The 17,571-nt window shown below is 47.1% G+C and overlaps 2 protein-coding genes across 8 annotated transcripts in view; one reads left to right on the top strand and one right to left on the bottom strand.

Annotated features, from left to right (window-relative positions):
• Positions 1–17,571, top strand: part of PACSIN3 (protein kinase C and casein kinase substrate in neurons 3) — a 19,107-nt gene extending 1,536 nt beyond the window's left edge. Inside the window, exons 1-12 of one of the 6 annotated variants that reach the window (XM_080594685.1) lie at positions 2,908–2,951; positions 8,717–8,791; positions 10,075–10,175; positions 10,597–10,753; positions 11,250–11,485; positions 11,857–12,012; positions 12,544–12,719; positions 13,481–13,601; positions 14,180–14,316; positions 14,937–14,999; positions 15,518–15,678; positions 17,255–17,571. In XM_080594685.1, the coding sequence (XP_080450811.1) occupies positions 10,122–10,175; positions 10,597–10,753; positions 11,250–11,485; positions 11,857–12,012; positions 12,544–12,719; positions 13,481–13,601; positions 14,180–14,316; positions 14,937–14,999; positions 15,518–15,678; positions 17,255–17,370 (1,377 nt within the window). In that variant the 5' untranslated portion in view covers positions 2,908–2,951; positions 8,717–8,791; positions 10,075–10,121 and the 3' untranslated portion in view covers positions 17,371–17,571. Of the gene's footprint in view, positions 1–2,905; positions 2,952–8,716; positions 8,792–10,074; positions 10,176–10,596; positions 10,754–11,249; positions 11,486–11,856; positions 12,013–12,543; positions 12,720–13,480; positions 13,602–14,179; positions 14,317–14,936; positions 15,000–15,517; positions 15,679–17,254 lie in introns of those variants that run through there. The other 5 variants (XM_080594688.1, XM_080594684.1, XM_080594687.1 and 2 more) reach the window with 5 other exon arrangements.
• CSTPP1 (centriolar satellite-associated tubulin polyglutamylase complex regulator 1) overlaps positions 2,286–17,571 on the bottom strand; it is a 116,484-nt gene continuing 101,198 nt past the window's right edge. For both annotated transcript variants that reach the window (XR_013952100.1, XR_013952101.1), the window contains exon 12: positions 2,286–2,373. The gene's annotated coding sequence lies outside the window, so the exon portion shown is untranslated. The remainder of the gene's footprint in view (positions 2,374–17,571) is intronic.

Below are 17,571 nucleotides of genomic sequence, written 5' to 3'. Positions count from 1 at the left end.
TCCGTGTGAGACGGACTGTGTTCTGCTTTGGCAATGCTTTGTGTTATTAATAGTGCCTCACAAGAAGTTCCCGAAAATATTCACTAGATCGTACTTCCAGTTGCAACTTGGAACAGAATGAGTGCCTGAGCTGGGTTAGCTGCGTGCTGCCTTCCCTATTCTGTGCCCACTGTATTGTATTGCTTTATTGTTTTTTGATCTGTTTTTTTTCCTGACCTGTGAGTTTGCGCTTCTCTGGCTTGCCTGCACTTGTTCTATTAAGGACTGTCTTCCTTCTTGGGTTGTAAAGAGTGGTAACTTCACCGTGTTGGTAGGTGTAGGTGCTCACCTGGAATTCCATTATCAAACTTCAGTGAGTAAGGACTGTGTGTGAGCTGGCTGTACCAAAATGTCACAGGTCCTTGGCACTGTGTATAACCAAATTATAAAAGCCTCACAACCTCGTAGACCCAAATTCAGTTCTTTAGAGGACAGTGATGCTTTTAATCATGCTAGGTCATTATGGATTATGCAAGAACTAGCCTGACTTTTTGGGGCTTTCCATGGATGAACATGAGCTTACAAGCCATCACCACCCCTAAAATATATATATATATATATATATGCACATGTGAAGATTCAACAGTGCAGTCAGGTGTATCTGTAATGTGACTAATCTTAGAAGATGACTGTAAAACTGAGAAACAGATGAGGCACTACACTAGGGGCAAGATCAGCTCTTGTTAAAAATGTCATTGTATCTCAGAGTGGCAAATACTATATATTCTTTATTCCGGCAATCTTGAGGGCTGGAGATTATTCAGTAGTTGTTGTTTAAACTGTTTGGTTCATGTGATGGCTGGCATCCAGGGATTGAACTGGAGACCTCAAAAGTATCTGCCTATAGCCTGAGTGGAAAAAACTATGCTCTTGATTAGAAAGCAGTAATAAACTGCCTCTATTTTCTTCCATCAGCTGATCAGTAATATGTGAAGTTAGGCTGCTCATGAGAGTTCATGGGGAAATTCCTAAACAATGGGAGAGCTGTTTAAGCCCTTTGAGGCGCTCTTATCTTCCTAAAACAGGCTTTCTGATCGGGCAAGCTGTTCTATCATACTTACATAGCGTGATGGGTGTAGATAGTGCTGTATGACAGGGAGCTGTGTCAGAGAGATTAAAAAAAAGCCTTAGCCTTAATCTGAAGGCCGTAGTGGGTGAGACAGAAAACAGTGACTAGTGTATCTGGGGGGTTTCGTGGCGAATTTGGGCTTCAGCTCTTTGAAGAGTAACAGAAGAGCTTTGCATTGTTGGAGCAGTTCAGAAGCTGTTCAAGAGGTAGTTTATTGCCCGCTACCTTGTGGCACAGTGAACACTAATTTAACCTCCAAATGCCTTCTGACCATTTGGGCACAATTTTTTCCAGCACAAAGTGTAATGTTAATGCAAAGAGCCTGGTGTGCCCTCTGCTGTAATCATCCGGCTTTGTTTCAGTGACTCGTATAAGAGTTTCATGTCCCTTCAAGCTGAAATGTGGGCTGAAGCTGGGTAATGCCGTGAAGCAACGTGTGTGACTGGCATCCTAATCATATTTCTGCCTTCAGTGGTTTCTCCTGTCTGTGAATGGCACAATGGGAAAGAGCCTTTCAGACTCGTGACAGTTGGAATTTGTGCGTTAAATCTGGTGGTTGTCACTGGGCATTGTAGTTTGCTCAAGAGGCATGTGAGGGATCTCCATGGTACCAGGGGCCTGGATCCAGAGGCATTAAGCTTGGGGGGGTGGGAGGTGGGTTATGCTCTCCTAGTAGACGATCGCAGTAGGACTGTTTGTTGTGACCTGCATGGGCTGCAGCACTGCATTATAGAAGTGTGAGGTAGGCTTGTTACCTGACCCTGACAAGGGCAAGAAACCTTTGTGGAGGACCTGGAGACAATGAGCATGTTTCACTTCTTGAATAATTCTAGATGCTTGTTTTTGCTTCTTGGTGTCCTTAATCAGCCCTTTCTTGTACCAGCACTGCTTACCCCATTGCCTGGAAACCTCTGTGAAAGCCTGGTGTTGACACCAGCAGGCTTCTACCCCAATAAAACGAACAACAAAAACAGTTTTTTGAGCTGTGGGATAGGAGCTGCTTCCAGAAGCCACGAGGGAGGAAACAATGCCCACTGGATTGCTCTGTTTGTGCATTGACTTTAAAAAAAGGTCCTGGTATTCTTTCCTCACATGTCTGTTTGGGTCCTGAGGATTAGAAACTGAGATCTGTGCTTTGGCCAATGGGCTGAGGAAGCAAATGACGTTCCAGTGATGCTCAGCAGTTGAAATTTATTCTGTGATATGTGCCCTTTGGACTGAGTAACACATTCCTTTGTAGCCTCTTGGAGTTTTGTTGATAACACCTGGAATATGAAGTATATTTATATTAATAGACGTGTTCTTCAGCTTGATATTCAAAAATGTATTTGAAGAGGGCTGAAGAGACAATACTGAAAATGAGGACCAGATTCTGTGCAGGTAATCTGAAAGTAGACAAAAGCTGTCGCAAGACATACTGTATGTGATCTCCAGGATGAACGTGTGAGGTATGAATATTCACAGTGCAGGATAGTTCTTCATGGCTGCCCTCTTCAACCTTGTTATCTGTGCAGTCTCCAGGAAATATGTCAAAAAGACACAGGGTACCTTTACCAATAGACTATCTACAAAGCAATTGAATCTGCTAAATGCTTCTTGGACCAGGAGATGCTATGAAGGGAATCTAAATTGCTGAATGTTCTCTAAACTCCACAGAGCAAACATTTTTTCTGGGACCAGGCATGTAAAAAAGAAGGCTCTGGTTGTGTAAAATAACTTTGTTTAACCTCCTGCCTGTAGTCCTGCCACTTCATATGGTACTGAAGGCTGCCTTACGCTTGCATCTTTGTTTAGATGTTCCTGTGAGGAAGCAATGGAGGAAACCTATCTCTGGTGACAAAAGGTGACCAAAGAGCTTTGCCATCACCTAACTGACCGCAACATAAAACAAGCAATGAGTGTGATGCTTTACCTCTTTCTTCTCCTTTACTGTAAGGGATGTTCTAGCACTCAGTCTTATTTTATTCAGTTTTCCTTCCAAAAAGTTGCTTGTATCTCCTTCTACAGCCTGTTTGGGGACTGAGCAGGGAACAGGATGAACTTTGGAAACACCCTGATGAATTTTCAGGTTCTTGTCTGCATTATGTGAATATTTGGAAGGAAAGCTTTCATGGAAGCAACAAAGCAGGTAAAGGAACCAGAAAGTAAGACGTATGAGGAGTGGCTGAGGGAACTGAGTTCATTCTGGAGAAGAGGAGGTTGAGGGAAGACCTTATCACTCTATAACTACCTGAAAGGAGGTTATAGTGAGGTGGGTGTCTGTCTCTTCTCGGGTGGTAATTGGTAGGGTGTGAGGAGATGGCCTCAAGTTGCACTGGGGAGATTTAGAGTGGCTATAAGGAAGAATCCCTTCACGGAAGAGGTGGTTAGACACTGGAACACCTTGTCCAGGGAGGTGGTGGAGCCCCCATCCTTGGGGGTATTTAAGAGATGTGTGGATGTGGTACATAGGGGCATGGTTTAGTGGTGGACTTGGTAGTTTTAGAGTTAATGGTTGGACTTGATTAAGGGTCTTTTCCAACCTAAATAATTCTATGATTTTGTCTAATACACAGTAAATCAGCTTTTACCAAGTAAAACCAGAAATCTGTTTGAGAGATAAAGAAATATACTACTTTGAATTCATTGTGCATATGATTGCCATGTACTCTGTCTACATGACAAAAATATTTGCCAAGTTCATCTCCCATTTCCCCCCTTCCTTTAAAGGACAGTTAAGTGAAACTGCATATTGGTAAAATGAAGCCAAGAGCTTCCTTGTATAGAGAGGTATGCAGAACTGCAGCTGGGTTAAAAAAGTGCACCTTCCCAATGGAAGGGGCAGAGAAGCCTGGTTGGAGACATTGTTTCACTACACCACAGAGCAGTCAAGGAACTGCAGGAGGCTCGGTGCTAGAATGGTGCTAAGTGGCCTGCGGCTCTTCTGAAGGCTGTTGGGTTGCAGCCTGCTCCCTTAAGGCTCCTTAATGCATTCAGGTAAACTTGATCCCTGCTCTGGGGGTTACAAGGTGACTCAATCACAGAAGGAGAATATTCCATTGATATAAACTAACTGCAGTTACCTGAGGTTGGGGAAAAAGCAAACACCAGCACCACACGGTTATTTCTTTTCTTTACTCTGGGCTGGGTGAGGATGGCGCATTCTGTTCTGTTTGGATCACTGCTGTTCATTTACAGATGGAAACAAAACAGCTTCCTTACTCAAAGCCTAGCTGGAAGTGGGCACACTGGCTCAGCCTGCTGTTGCAATCTCCTTTAATACTGGAGATCTCCTACATCCTATTGGAAAGGAAAACAAAATTTTTCTTGGTGAAACAATTTCTGCCTGGTACAGCTATGTTGGTCAGGAACCTTTAGATCAGCAGTGATGTGTTGGCAGAAGCCTATCCTGTAGCCTTGGCCCCTGAGAACTGGACAGGGAATAGCTAAAAAATATGGAAAGTATTTTGTCTGAACACTTTAAAAAAAAAAAACCACTTGGGGTTACGGCACAGTGAGATGTCTGCAGGATATTAGCTTGTTCTGAATCTGGAGGAGACCAATATAAAGAAGCTGTGGTCTGAAGCTAGAGAGAGCACTGAAGCAGCACGTAGACTCAGGAGGTCAGCACCTTAAGCGGAGGAGGATCCTGTCTGTACTTTTGTACTTTGGTATAACCATTGAGAATTTTGCTGGTGGACAGCCACGCGGTCTCTGGAGAATCATTGTTTTGGAGACGAGCTTCTGTTAGAGGCTTGCACATAGCTGAAGTGACCTTTGTGTGCAGTCAGTTACTGCTCCGCCTGATGTCTCTGACCTCTTCCTGGCTGGAGAGATCTTTCTCTAAACTGCACGAGGCAGCCATGGCAGGCTTCAGCGAGTGGCTGAGAAACACTGGTTTGTAGGCCCTTTCCCAGGCAGGTGACTCTAGCAAGGGTGTGACCACAGCAATAGGGTAAGCATCCCAGGGGGATGTTTTGCTGGGTAGAAGTCACTTCAGGTATACAGGCTTCTTGGAGGATCTTGATGTCACTTGGTACTCCTCTAGCTGTGGAGAACTGGCCTCTCTCTGGTAGGTGTGTCCGCCTGTAACTATCAGTGCCCCTATGTAATGGCAGTGGAGAGCACCTTACTGGGCATCGTTACAGTTCAGAGCTATTGGATGCACACATGTAGAGATGAGGCTGGAAAGGAAACCCTGTCCCATGCTTTGTTTCACCCTTTCCATCAGGGGCCTTCCTAGCACTGCTGTACCAGTAACAGTCCCACTTATTATGCTGCTGGAGTTCTGTGTGCCTTCCTGGCTTCAGCTCTAGCTCCTTTCTGACAACAAGTTACCAAAAAATGGTGTTTTCATGGCAGCCGCTCTGGAAGGGGAGGGTGGACTGTTGTCCTTTTGTGTCTTTGGGTTCTTCAGATTGAAATGTTTATCTGCAATCTACACCAGAAGCGCCCTGGAGTGAAAACAAAACCTCTCCCGCTGCCTGCTGTACAGGAAAAGTGACTCTTTGGAAATCAAACAGATTGGTTGCAGAAATGTCACGCTGCAGCTTTGAGGTGTTACTGTTGTCCTGAGGTGGAAATGAGTTAGTAGCCCTTTTCTGATTAAGACTCTTGCTTAGCTTGTCTGGAACACCCCTATAGGAACTGGTCCATAATAAAAATGTCCGTCACCAAAGCCCAGTTACTTGATAAATATAATTGAACGTTTTCCTTCATCTGCCTGGATGCAGTGCTTGCTGTTGTACTCAGGAAAGGTGGAAAGGGGACTCTGCTGGGCAGCAGGCCTTGCCTGGCACGGTGTACAAGCTCTACTTCTGTGGAAGAGTTCCTGCAGGTGTGTATGCACCAGCCCTTGGAGCGTGTGTAGAGCTCAGAGGCTGGTTCTTGGCAAACCTAGCAAAACAATTGCTCACAAGGAGTCTCAGGAGGCAGTCAAGCAATGCACAGAAGTGATGCCTTGGGCATTTGGAGTCTGGAAGCACTAGAGCGTGGTGTAGAGGGAAGAGGATTTTTGTGGCTTATGCGCCTTAGGGAAAAGTTTCTGAAGTCAAGAGTGATTATTACTATCTGGCCTAGAAGCTTTAATTGTGGATCAGAACCCTGTTGTACTAGTGTTGTGTAAACACGAAACAAAAAGGCCTGCTTAGTAGTGTGGTGCCAGATGCACACACTTGGAAGTGAAGGTTTTTAGCCTGACCTCTCGGTCTGAGGGTGGGGAGTTGTGGTCTGAGATCTGACTGACCGGAGCAGGGGTGAGATCGACGTGGTTAAAGGTGGAAACAGCTCTGCTGTGACAAGTACTCTGACTTTTCTTATAGTGGAGCTCTTCATCAGTGAATCAGTCATGAGCCACTCGGCCCTTCTGCAATTGAAGACCAAGAGCTGTTTTTGGATAACTTGCTGTGTTGGTCAAAATGAGAGCAGATATTTGGGGGATGGAGGGGAATACCTTTCTTTTAAAACACTATTAGCAGCAAGGCTTCTATCTATGCATAAATCTCATTTGTATAGTTTATTTTGCCTACTTGCCATCACTGGTTGTGGTGTCTGTGATGCCTTCATCTGCACTTCTGCGGAAGGGAAGTGACTAGAGATGTGGGTGCTCTCCCTGCTTCCTGGGAGAGCTCCTCATGCAGGAGCTGCAGTGAGGTCTCATTCACTTAACTGTAAGAAATGGACGAGGGAAGCAGGAGGGGGAAGAAACATTCCTCTGCTCTGCAAATTTGATGTTGGGCCCCTCTTAGCAGAGGTGGCAGTGGCATCAGAAAGTCTTGGTGTTGATCCATACAACTGCAGGTCATCCTGTACAGGCTCTGCCAACCTTCCTGAGCGACACGGTGGCTCCTGCTCCATCAGGCTGTCCACAGGGTAGCACTGTCATCTCCCCACCTTGCTGTAGAACAGCCTTTGGCACATGTAACACTTGTCTGCTTGCTTTTCCTGGCAAACTCGCGTTTTCCCTGGTCTCAAGCTCTTGGTAGCTCCCAAAACATATGATGTTTGGGGAATAACCAGGCATGAGGGGGTGGAGTGGCAATCTATTTGCTCTTCTTGGGCTGAGGGTGACAGCAGCAGCTGTTCTTCAGCCCCCGTGTGCACTGCTAAGTACCATCCCTATGTCTGCACGCAGATCCAATTTGATCTGCTGACTGACATGGGCTCATGGAGTATGTAAAGTCCAGAAAAAGCCTGGCAGAAAAGGGTCCTCCTTGTTCTTTGACCTTTCTGCTTCTACCAGGACCCTTTTTCTTGGACTTTTATGAAGTCTATACAACTACTATTGAAATAACCTATTCTGCTGGGCGCTACTTGGGTCATAGAGATTAACCTGTAGAAACGTTAAACTATTTTATTTGATCACCCAGCTACTGTGGTGGTGGTTTCAGTAGAGCTTTAAGCTGTGGGATACTTTGCCATGTGATATCGTTGATGCTGAAAATTCACGTGTGTTCAAATGCAGACTGGAGAAGTTAATGGAAGAGTGATTCATGGGGTGTTTCTGAATTCATAGGTGCCACGTTCAGCTCAGGAAGTTCCTGTCAACAAATGGTTAGAGGCTTGGAAAGTACGCAGGGAAGCATCATGTATGCTTGCTCTGTTCTCCAAGCAAGGAAAAAATAGCTGCTTTTGGCCACTGGCTACGAAGCGTATGCGGTGACAAGGACCCTTAGTCTGATCCAGCGCAGCTACTATTATGTTTCAGAGCCTGCTAGTCTTAGTGATAGTAAATCCAGTTACTTGGGTTTGTAACTCCCAAGAAATTTGAGCCGTGCCTCCTTATTTTAATGTGGAAACTGTAGAAATAATGGATTTGGGTTCCTCCTTTCTTTACTGACTGGCCAGGCAAACAAGCATGCTGTGACACACAAGCTTTCCACATTTACCCCTGAATTCTAGCACGCTATAGTCAATCTGAATCGGAAACCAGAGATGGAAGGCATGTTTGTGATTCATTGCTTCCCGATAAAGAAGTAGGGATGGGGGCAGAGTGGGAGGGAAGGGTGGAAAAAGTGATACAATCTTAATGGGTGATATCTAATTGAGCCATGTCTTCATGAGGAGAAGCGTGCTCGGTTTTAAATGTAGTTACTGAGTCCTTTGTCTCCTTTTCATCTTTAGGGAAAAGGGATGGGAAGAAGTGCATGTCTGTCCTTCCCTTCTTTTCTTGAAGCCTGCCATGTCTAAATGTGTGGCAGCAGTGCCTGGAGGCAGTGGGCTTTCCTACCAGACGCTGTGCAGTGAGGGGGGTCAGGCCCCACCACCCAGTGCCTGGGGTGTGCTTATTTTAGGCCTTGCTGGTTTTGGGCTGTTCCCTTTGCTCAGCTGTTGTGATGCTGCTACCTTTCCTGCACAGTGCTGTCATGCCGCCCCAAATAGTTTCTATTTTAACTTTCTCTGGGGCTAGGTCTTGTGACACAAGGATTTGGCATCTCTCCTACGTGCTGGAACGTGGCATCTTCGGAGGCACAGTGGCTGCAGCTGCTATATCAGAGGGTGCCCCTCCTAGTAGCTGGCAGAAGGGGGACACCCCTATCGCTGCTCTGGGGCTGGGATGCCTCAGAAGAGGCAGCATCCCTGCGAAGAAGCAGCACTGCCTAACTGCCTGTCTCTCTCTCTCCCCTCCAGTCTGTTGTAAGGAGTTTGAAGAGCTCAGGACATACTTGCCAGCTCCCTGCTGCTCTCCTGTCATCTCCCTCTCAGGTACGTGGTTACTGGGGGCAATGCTGAGTTGTGCGCCCTGGAAGCACACAAGATGGCTTTGCAGCCTACCCAGGGATGGTGGGGAGGGAGGACGGGGACAGCTGCTGGCATGAGTGGAGATGTTCTTCAAGTTTCAGAGCTCGTGCATCTGCGCATCACGTCTCATTTAACAGCTTGATTGTGCGACTGGAGTTCAGCACTTCCAGCCTTCTGGGGAAACCCAGAGGAACAGCGTTAATGTGCTTCTGACAGTCAATAGCATGTGAGACTGGGCAAACAGAGCCCAATTGTTTCTGGAAGAAATGGAGGAAATTCCTGCAGTCTGTGTTGGGGTGCTCATGAGGTGGCTCGCACTACAGCAGGCACACTGAGAAGGGCTTGCAGGAGGTGGGAGACAGGCACTCCTGACCTGATCTTCATTTCTGCTGTGTGCTCTGTGGGCTGGCAGAACGAGCAGATACCTCTCTGGGGTGTGAGGGAAGCTTTTTATAACTAGGAATGTGCAAGAGGAGAAGTGGCAGCAAAGGACATCTATGCTGCATTAACCCAGGCTTGCCCAGAGGGTTTGTGTGTGAGCAACTGGCTTGGGCCTCTTTCCATTACTCCTCATTCCTGCACAAAAGCATCCTTGAACTTCTCCCCAGGGATTTCAGAGTCACACCACATCAGGAGCAAAGCAGCAGCACAGGCTTGTACGGGGAATGGGCAAAAGTTCTGAGACAGAGGATGAGGAGCGCCTTTCACCTTCTAGCCTAGATTTTGAGCCTAGTGAGGTGACAGACTTGAGTGTAATGGAAACAGTGGCACTACAGGGATGTTTTTAGGGAAGCCGTGTGGCAGGGTAACCAGCATGCATGCTGCAGTGCCATGTGGCTGCGTATGCCTCTGCGTGTTCCTGTAGTTCTGCTCAAGCCCAGCTCAGGTGGTGGGCAGCTTATCGGGCTCCTCCCCACTCACAACATGCCTGACTGCTCAGCCTCGTTTTCTCCAGTCAGTTGTTGTAATCCTGACTCACGGGGAAACTGGAGTCATCTCTGCTGATGGAGGATTTGAAGTGATCAAAGACTGGTTTCAAATAGCTGTAGCTACTTCAGCTTCTGTAGCTTTTGCTGCCTTCCTGAGGGCCTTGGTTAAAAAAAGAATCTCTGCAGGGGTGGTTGGTGCTGCTCAGAAGTGTTGGATTCACTGCTGTCTCTAGGATCTGCTCAGCTGAAGTTTGAGATTGTCTCCTACAAGAAGGCTTGACCAGTGCTGTGTTAGAAATCACTTTTCTCTCTCCTCAGCTTAACTGAAATCTGCAAAAATTCCTTGCTGCAAGAAAACGGGGGTGATGTCATCAGAAGATGATGCTGGCGGGGATGCTCCTGGGGGCAGTTTCTGGGAGGTAAGGAAGGATAATTGGGGTGTGAGGGAGGTAGGAAGGAATGTCTTACCTCCCACCCATGGAATTAAGGGGTTGAGTTTCAGGTTCACAGGTGACATGTTGCTCCTGGGGAGTGGAAGGGAGGAGCTGTGGGGTGGTTCAGTAACATGTCTGTTACTGCAAGGAGGAGGTAACCCTTTCCTCTGCTGATGCTGTGGAATGAGACTTCCTTGTTCAGCTGACACTGATCAGAGCTGTGAGAGGCAAAGAGCATCTTGGTGTCCTCCATTGCTCTGCCTGACAGAGCACCAGAGGCAGGTCTGAACCCAGCTGCAGGTTCCAGGAGGGTCTGCGCTCCCTCCCAGTGCAGTGCTTGACCTCCTGCTGTCTGTTCTGAAGGAATGTGAAGGTGCAGTATAAATGACCATGTATGAAATTTCAGGCTGGAAACTACAGGCGGACAGTGAAGCGTGTGGATGATGGCTACCGGCTCTGCAATGACTTGATCTCCTGCTTCCAGGAGCGAGCCAAGATAGAGAAGAACTATGCCCAGCAGCTAACAGAGTGGTCCCGTAAGTGGAGGACCAATGTGGAGAAAGGTAAAGTTGGCAGGCTGGGCTACGAGCAGGATAATTGCACTGAATTCCTAGGGTGCTCTATCGTACTGAGGTGAGGTTGTTTCCTTGGGGGGGACAGGACCCTCTTTTCCAGAAAGGGGGGTGCGAATTTCTTGGGCATTGTTTTTTTGTACGTGTATTTTTTGTAGGCAGTTCTTCGATTTACTTTTAGAAGTCTTCCTCTTCCTCTGCGTTGTCAGGTGTTTGGTTACAAAAAAATATTTTTAGTGTCGCAAGTCCTTGGCCAGTCCAAACCTTAAATCGAGCTGCAGATCTCCCACTTGAAATGGCCAGCCATGACAGCCAGTCTGGGTGCTGCCTTTTGGGACTGAGTGGAGACCAGTCAGTGCTGACTTACGTGATGGAGCAGAGTTATGGAAGTGACTCCAAAGTGATAGATGCATGTAGGAGGAGGAAAATGCGTGTCTTTTCCTGTGGGCAGGAGGTATAAGAGCCCCTCTGGTGCTTGTTCCTGCAGGTCCGCAGTATGGTACTCTGGAGAAGGCCTGGCATGCTTTCCTGACAGCTGCAGACAGACTTAGTGAAATCCACTTAGATGTCCGGAACCACCTGGCTGGCGAAGATTCGGATAAGATCAAGGCCTGGCAGAAGGAGGCCTACCACAAGCAGATGATTGGGGGCTTCAAGGAGACAAAGGAGGCAGAGGATGGGTTCCGCAAGGCCCAGAAGCCCTGGGTGAAGAAGATGAAAGACGTAAGCAAAGTGTGAATGGGGAAGGAGGGATGAGGGTGATCCAGCTGGCTGCCGGAATGTGGGTGCCACTAGGCAAAGTAGGTAGCAGGGAATACCACAGAGGGAGGGATGTCTAGCTGGTCTCAGTGGTCTTGTAGCTTCCTTCCTGTGTAAGAAGAGTTTAGTAACAGGCTTGGTGTTCCTGCACGGCAGGTTAGCACTACGAGATCATCTGGAGATACCTGTTCCCATGGTTGGCTAAACACCAAATCGGCATTTCTGTTTGTCCTGAGACAATTGCTGCTGCCTGTAACAAAGTGTTAATGTGCTCTCTGAAGGACAGAGGATCTCTGGTCAGAATCATGACCTTGTCTGCATCGCTCCTCCTACAGGTAGAGACCTCTAAGAAAAACTACCACGCAGCCCGGAAGGAGGAGAAAACGGCCCATACAAGGGAGAACCATGCCAAGGCAGACTCCTCAGTCTCACAGGAGCAGCTGCGCAAGTTGCAGGAGCGTGTAGAGAAGTGCACTCAGGAGGCTGAGAAGGTGAGCATTGAATGGACATGCATCACAAGGATGCGACTTCCAAGGAGAAAGCACTGGTTGCATTGTCACTCAGTGAAATTGCTCCTGCTGAAGGCTGTAAGGAGGTGTGAGACTGCATTGTTTTGAAGTTTTAGTGAGTTAGGCTGAGATTTTAGGAACTAAGGCTGAGTGAGGGGTCTATCTTTGGTGCTGAGTAGAATTTCATGTATAAATATACTTGAAAAAAAAAGCAGGGGACTTTTTGCAGGGGGAGGGAGCTGCAGAGCTGAAGACTTGGTTACCAAATGTGGGTGGCTTACTTGCTGACAGGAGTAAGTGTGGAAGGACCTCTGTGGAGGAGGGTGGTAAGGAAGGAAGCATTTCTAAGATACTAGGAGAGCAAAGGATTTGGATAGCAGCTGTGATTTCTTCTATTTTCTGTGCTGTGTGTTCAGCAGTGCAGGGGGAAAGAACTTTAGTCCTGAGCAGGGGGAGTGTCAGTGGTTTGACATCAAGGCAACACATCACTGCTCTCCTCCTGCATTGATACAGTGCAAGGATCAATACGAGAAGATGCTAGAAGAGCTGAACCGCTACAATCCCCGCTACATGGAGGACATGGAGCAAGTGTTTGAGGGCTGTCAAGAAGCAGAGCGCAAGCGATTGTGCTTCTTTAAGGAGATGTTCCTGAATCTGCACCAGCATCTCAACCTCTCCACCAGTGAAAGGTACCAGCCCTGACACAGAGGGGAGATCCTCTACCCTGGGGTGTCCTGGGCACTGAAAAGGGGTGCCAATTCTGGTGTTGGTGAAAGGGAGCTGCATCAGGCAGGTCTTGCTCCTTCCCCTTCTGACTGTCTGACAACTGGCATTTGGTCTCTTCTTCGATTGACTAGTGCAGGCTCCCCACAGAGGATTCTTTCTGCCTCTGAACCCTTCGTCTTCCAGTACCGACCCATGGGTGTGTTTCTGTTCTGTGAAGTGCCTCAGTGTTGTGTGTAATGCCAGTCTGTGGAAGGCAATGGCACCACGTTGCCGTATGTGTAGCAAATAGACCTGTTTTGCCATGAGCAGAGACATTTTAAGAGAGATGATCATGAGCCCATGAGTTGCCCTTAAATAGGGGTTACACAAGGAGGTAGACTTTTCTGGGCTTCTATGCGTTGAGGTGGAGGTAACAAATCTGAGCCACTTCCTTATTTATGTGCAAGAATGTGCCAGGCTCTTTCGATACTCATTTGATGAGCTATGCTGAGAACTGGCAGATGTTAGCTACTCCCACACCAAACAGCTTGCCCTGCTTGCCACACTGCCTCCTCTGCAAAGGTGGCCCTATTCCCCTTGAGCTGAATAGCTGTTGTACCCTTAGTTCTGTGGGATTTGATATGCTGTGTAATTGTGCATGAGGTTATGCTCTTCTCTCCTACTTGGGTCTTGGGGAACCACTGAGGGACTGGTTACTGATGGTTCTGTTTGTTCTTGGTCATAGCTTTCAAGCATTGTATCGAGATCTCTACCAAGTCATCATGGCTGCAGACAACCAGGAAGACCTGAAGTGGTGGCGCAACACTCATGGGCCAGGCATGGCAATGAATTGGCCTCAGTTTGAGGTGACAAAGCATTTCTGGAGTGTTACTATTTCTCACTATCTGCTTTTTTGAAATTGGTGGATTGCTAGTCTTGTGTTGGAAAGACATGTATCAGACATAGCTCTTTCCTTCCCTTTTCAGGAGTGTCTGAGAGCTGGCATTTGGTCATTTTAGGCTAAACCATGCTGATGTCTCTAGTCTTGAAGTGAGGCTCTTTGCTCATCAGACTTGTGATATTAGGATCTTCAGAGACTTTTGTGGGGTTGCAGTCCCTTTAGTTCCTCAAAGGAATGTGTGCAGCCTTGCTGAACTGCAACTACTCAGCCATCCAGTTGCAACAGCAGGGAAGCTGAATTGGTGCTTAGGGACCTGGGATAAGCTCCTATTGTAACTCTTCCCACAGGCCCTCTTGTTGCACCTCGGGATTCAAGAGGAGTGAGCCTGCTCTGTCTGCAAGGCCACTTGGCTGATTGACTGATCAGCCACAACTGAAGCATGACTTGTGTTATTACTCTTCCTTCTGTATTGTCCATTAGAAAAGATGTCCAGAACTCTCATATCTTAATGGCTTGATGGTATTATTACTTCTGCCTGAACAGGAATGGTCCCTGGAAACACAGCGGCCGATCACCAAGAAGGAGAAGAGCGGTAAGATGGCCGATGACGTCACGCTGACCAGCATTTTGCCCGCACGGGATGGTGTTCTTTCACAGACCCCTCTGCAGACAAGGCGAGGGTAAGGACTGAAACCTGGGATACATCCTGTTAGGAAAAGTATAGTCCTGCCCAGGGTAATTAATGAGTTGGATTGACAGGACTGATCTATCTTAACTTGTTGTCTCTTCTGATTCTAGCCCCATGGCCTTGCCCAAGACAAGGTAGAATAAGGGTGTTAGGGGAGCTCTTTTTGGTCTCATACACCATCTCACTAGGGGCTGTCCTTGTAAAGGTCCTTCTAGTGCCGAAATCTGGCCTCGTTCAGACTAGTGCTGTGCAAGATTGTGGCAGGTGTTTCCACAATTTCCCTTTCCTTCAGCCAAGGTGAAGAGTTGGGAACTGGCAGCCTTGTGAGTTAACTGTACTGCTTCCTAAGTGAAGGTATTAGTTTTTTCCCTTGGCATGCTGCTGTGTACTGCCTGACAAGTCTGGGTATAGCTGCTTCCCTTGCCAGGAAGCAAGCAGAATAGGGAGAGGCTGAAGAGACTCATGTCCTGCAGTGCTGTCACTGCCCTGCCTTAAATGATGAACCCTGGCGTAAGTGAACTGGGTGGAAAAGAAGGGGAATATAGGGGTGTCTTGAGGCCATGACTATATTTCAGTCTATTGGATTCAGGGGCCCTATTTGCCAATCTACAGGTCTTCCTATCAAGAGGAGCAGAACAGCTTCTATGACAGCCTGAGGGCACCCACATTTGTGAAGTTAGTATGGAATGTAGCCTCTTCGGGGGTTTCTGGGTTCCAGGTGCCTGTTCTCTGCTGTTCCCTCCCCTCTGCTCTTGCTTCTCACTTAGAAAGTGGCATTCCAGCCACATCTGTTTGGGATGGGAGACCTGTTTTTTTCCCTGTCTGTCCTGTTCTTGGCTGGAATAACTTTGGACACAGCTGGGCTCTCCATTTTAGGACTGACTGACCTTCCCTGAGTGAGATGGTCTGCTAGAGTAGGATGAGGTCACGAGAAGTATGCATGTGCAGAAACACTGTGAGAATGAGTTAAGCTCTTAGCCCTCAGGGTTCTAATGCTGGGATGCTTTCAACCAAATCTAGTATCTCCCGGTGTCTTGCTATCCCGTTCACCCTGACTTGGCTGTTGGGTCTCTTGCACGTTGTTCTATGGCATAGGAGTCTCTGAGGGGTCAGAGTGGTGCGTGATTCAGGAGGAAGTGGGTGAGATGACTGCCAACTACCATCTTGTCTCCTCTCTGCTTCCACATGTACAGTGGGGGAAAGGAAGACATTTCGGAGTGGTCAGATGAGGACACTCCAAAGAAGTGCCTGGATGCCAACGGGCATGAGGAGGACATAAAGGTACCAGGTGTACGGGTACGAGCACTGTATGATTACACAGGACAGGAGGCTGATGAGCTGAGCTTTAAAGCAGGTACAGAAGCACTAACCTCTTACTAACTTCTTGCCGTCTTCACTTGAGCCAAGTGAATGATTGAAACACTCTTTAAGAACTGGATGTCCATTTGAAAACTGACAACTGTTCTTTCCCTGGCCTGACCCACTGCCAACTGCTGATGATACACCAGGCAGTCCAACCTGTTGTAGATCAAAAGACAGTGAGACCACATACAGTCTGCTTGGATCTTGGTTACAGTGTAGGGAAAGCAGCAAACCCAAGTGGTGAAGTGGATCCTGCCTGCTGTCTCTGGCATTTATTTATTAAATCTTTTTCCCTTGTCATTGATATAAATGACTCTTTTCTGAAGTAAAAGAAAGGTGACCACCTATATTGTTCTTTGAAGTAACCAGAAGGTAGATACTCTGGGGAGAAGGCCCACTTGACTGCCATGCACTACTGAAGGCAGAGTTGAGCTGGCAGAAACAGCTATGCAAACTGTGGCTATCTTGAGAATGGATATCCTGGCTCCCAGCAGAGAGGACTGAGTGAGGGAGAATGTCCAAGCAAATAAACCCCTCCCCTTTTTTCTTCCTTCACTTAAACTTATAAATTTAGTTTGAATGTGCCATCTTCTCCAAATCCGAGAGGACATCTGGATCTTGAGTGTCTCTAATCTTGCTCTATGTGGTATCTGCTATAGAAATATGCCCCTCTTTAAAAGGTGCTGTCTTTCAGTAGCAAGGACTTGTGCCTGAGGCCAGTATCTATGCTGTGGTGTAACCATTCTAGTAAACTTCTTAATGCTAACTTATTGCTTTAAAATATGAGTGCTCTGGATCTTGACTCTTTGCTATCTCTTCCTACCCAGCAGATCTAATGGTTAAATAGAGGCATGACTGGTTATATTCAGTCATCCCTTTTTTGAATCTGCTCTGACAAGCAAGAACCAGTAGGGCTCAAGCTTAACAGCAGATGACTTTCTTTCCCAGCATCTGCCAGTGTGGGATGTGCTTACTGATGCAGTAGACCTCCCCCTCTGGCAGATGTATGACTTTCTACTGACAGAAGGGGACCTTTCTGCCCTTTCCTGTAGTAGATACAGGGAGGTTAAAAGCCTTTCCTGGTCATAGTCTGAGAAAGGAGTTGATTCCATGCCTTTCTGGCCCAGCCAGACAGTTCATCATGGAATAGTTGTTCTGGGTCTCTCCAGACAGAGCTTAGCTGCTTTTTACACTTCCTTCCTACCTGCTACAGAGGACGGTTGTCTTCCTTTTTCCTTTTTTTTTTAAGAAAAGGATCCCTGAGCATTCTGAGCCCTTTGGCTTATAAGTACTTTCCTCTGAGGAGAAATTTAGGTAGAAATATTGGGAACAAAACTTTATGATGATACAGAGCAGAAGTGCCTTGCCTTAGGGGATGGTACTGACCACAGATACCGAAGAGGTCAATAACTCTGGATTGGATTAAACTGCAGTATGATACTGAGTGTGATAAGGGGAAAAAGTGTGGGGATTCAGACCAACTGGTCTTTTTTGTTAAAATTCAGAAAAAAACAAATGCTATGCTACCTTTTCCAAGGCTGCTTCCTAACGACTGTTTTTGCTTGTAGGTGAAGAACTAATGAAAATTAGTGAGGAAGATGAGCAGGGCTGGTGCAAGGGCCGACTTCTCACTGGCCAGGTTGGACTCTATCCTGCTAACTATGTTGAGAAGGTTGGATCATGATTGCTACTGCCCTGTTAGTGTCTCACAGCCATGCCAGCATCTCTTGTAGAGGTCACTGGGTCACTGCTGGCTCCAATCCGCCTTTGCAGTATATCCAACACCTTCTGGACTCTGAGGGCATGTATTCCATGTAACTAATGCTTCATTTTAAATGCCTAGACCTGTAGGGATTTTCTAATAAATAAACAAGGATGAGTAAGA

This window comes from Anser brachyrhynchus, assembly GCF_964034855.1.
Source record: "Anser brachyrhynchus genome assembly, chromosome: 5".
In the NCBI taxonomy this organism is placed as follows: domain Eukaryota; kingdom Metazoa; phylum Chordata; class Aves; order Anseriformes; family Anatidae; genus Anser; species Anser brachyrhynchus.
The sequence above is the reverse complement of the archived record's forward strand: the minus strand, read 5'-3'. Positions and strand labels throughout refer to the sequence as shown.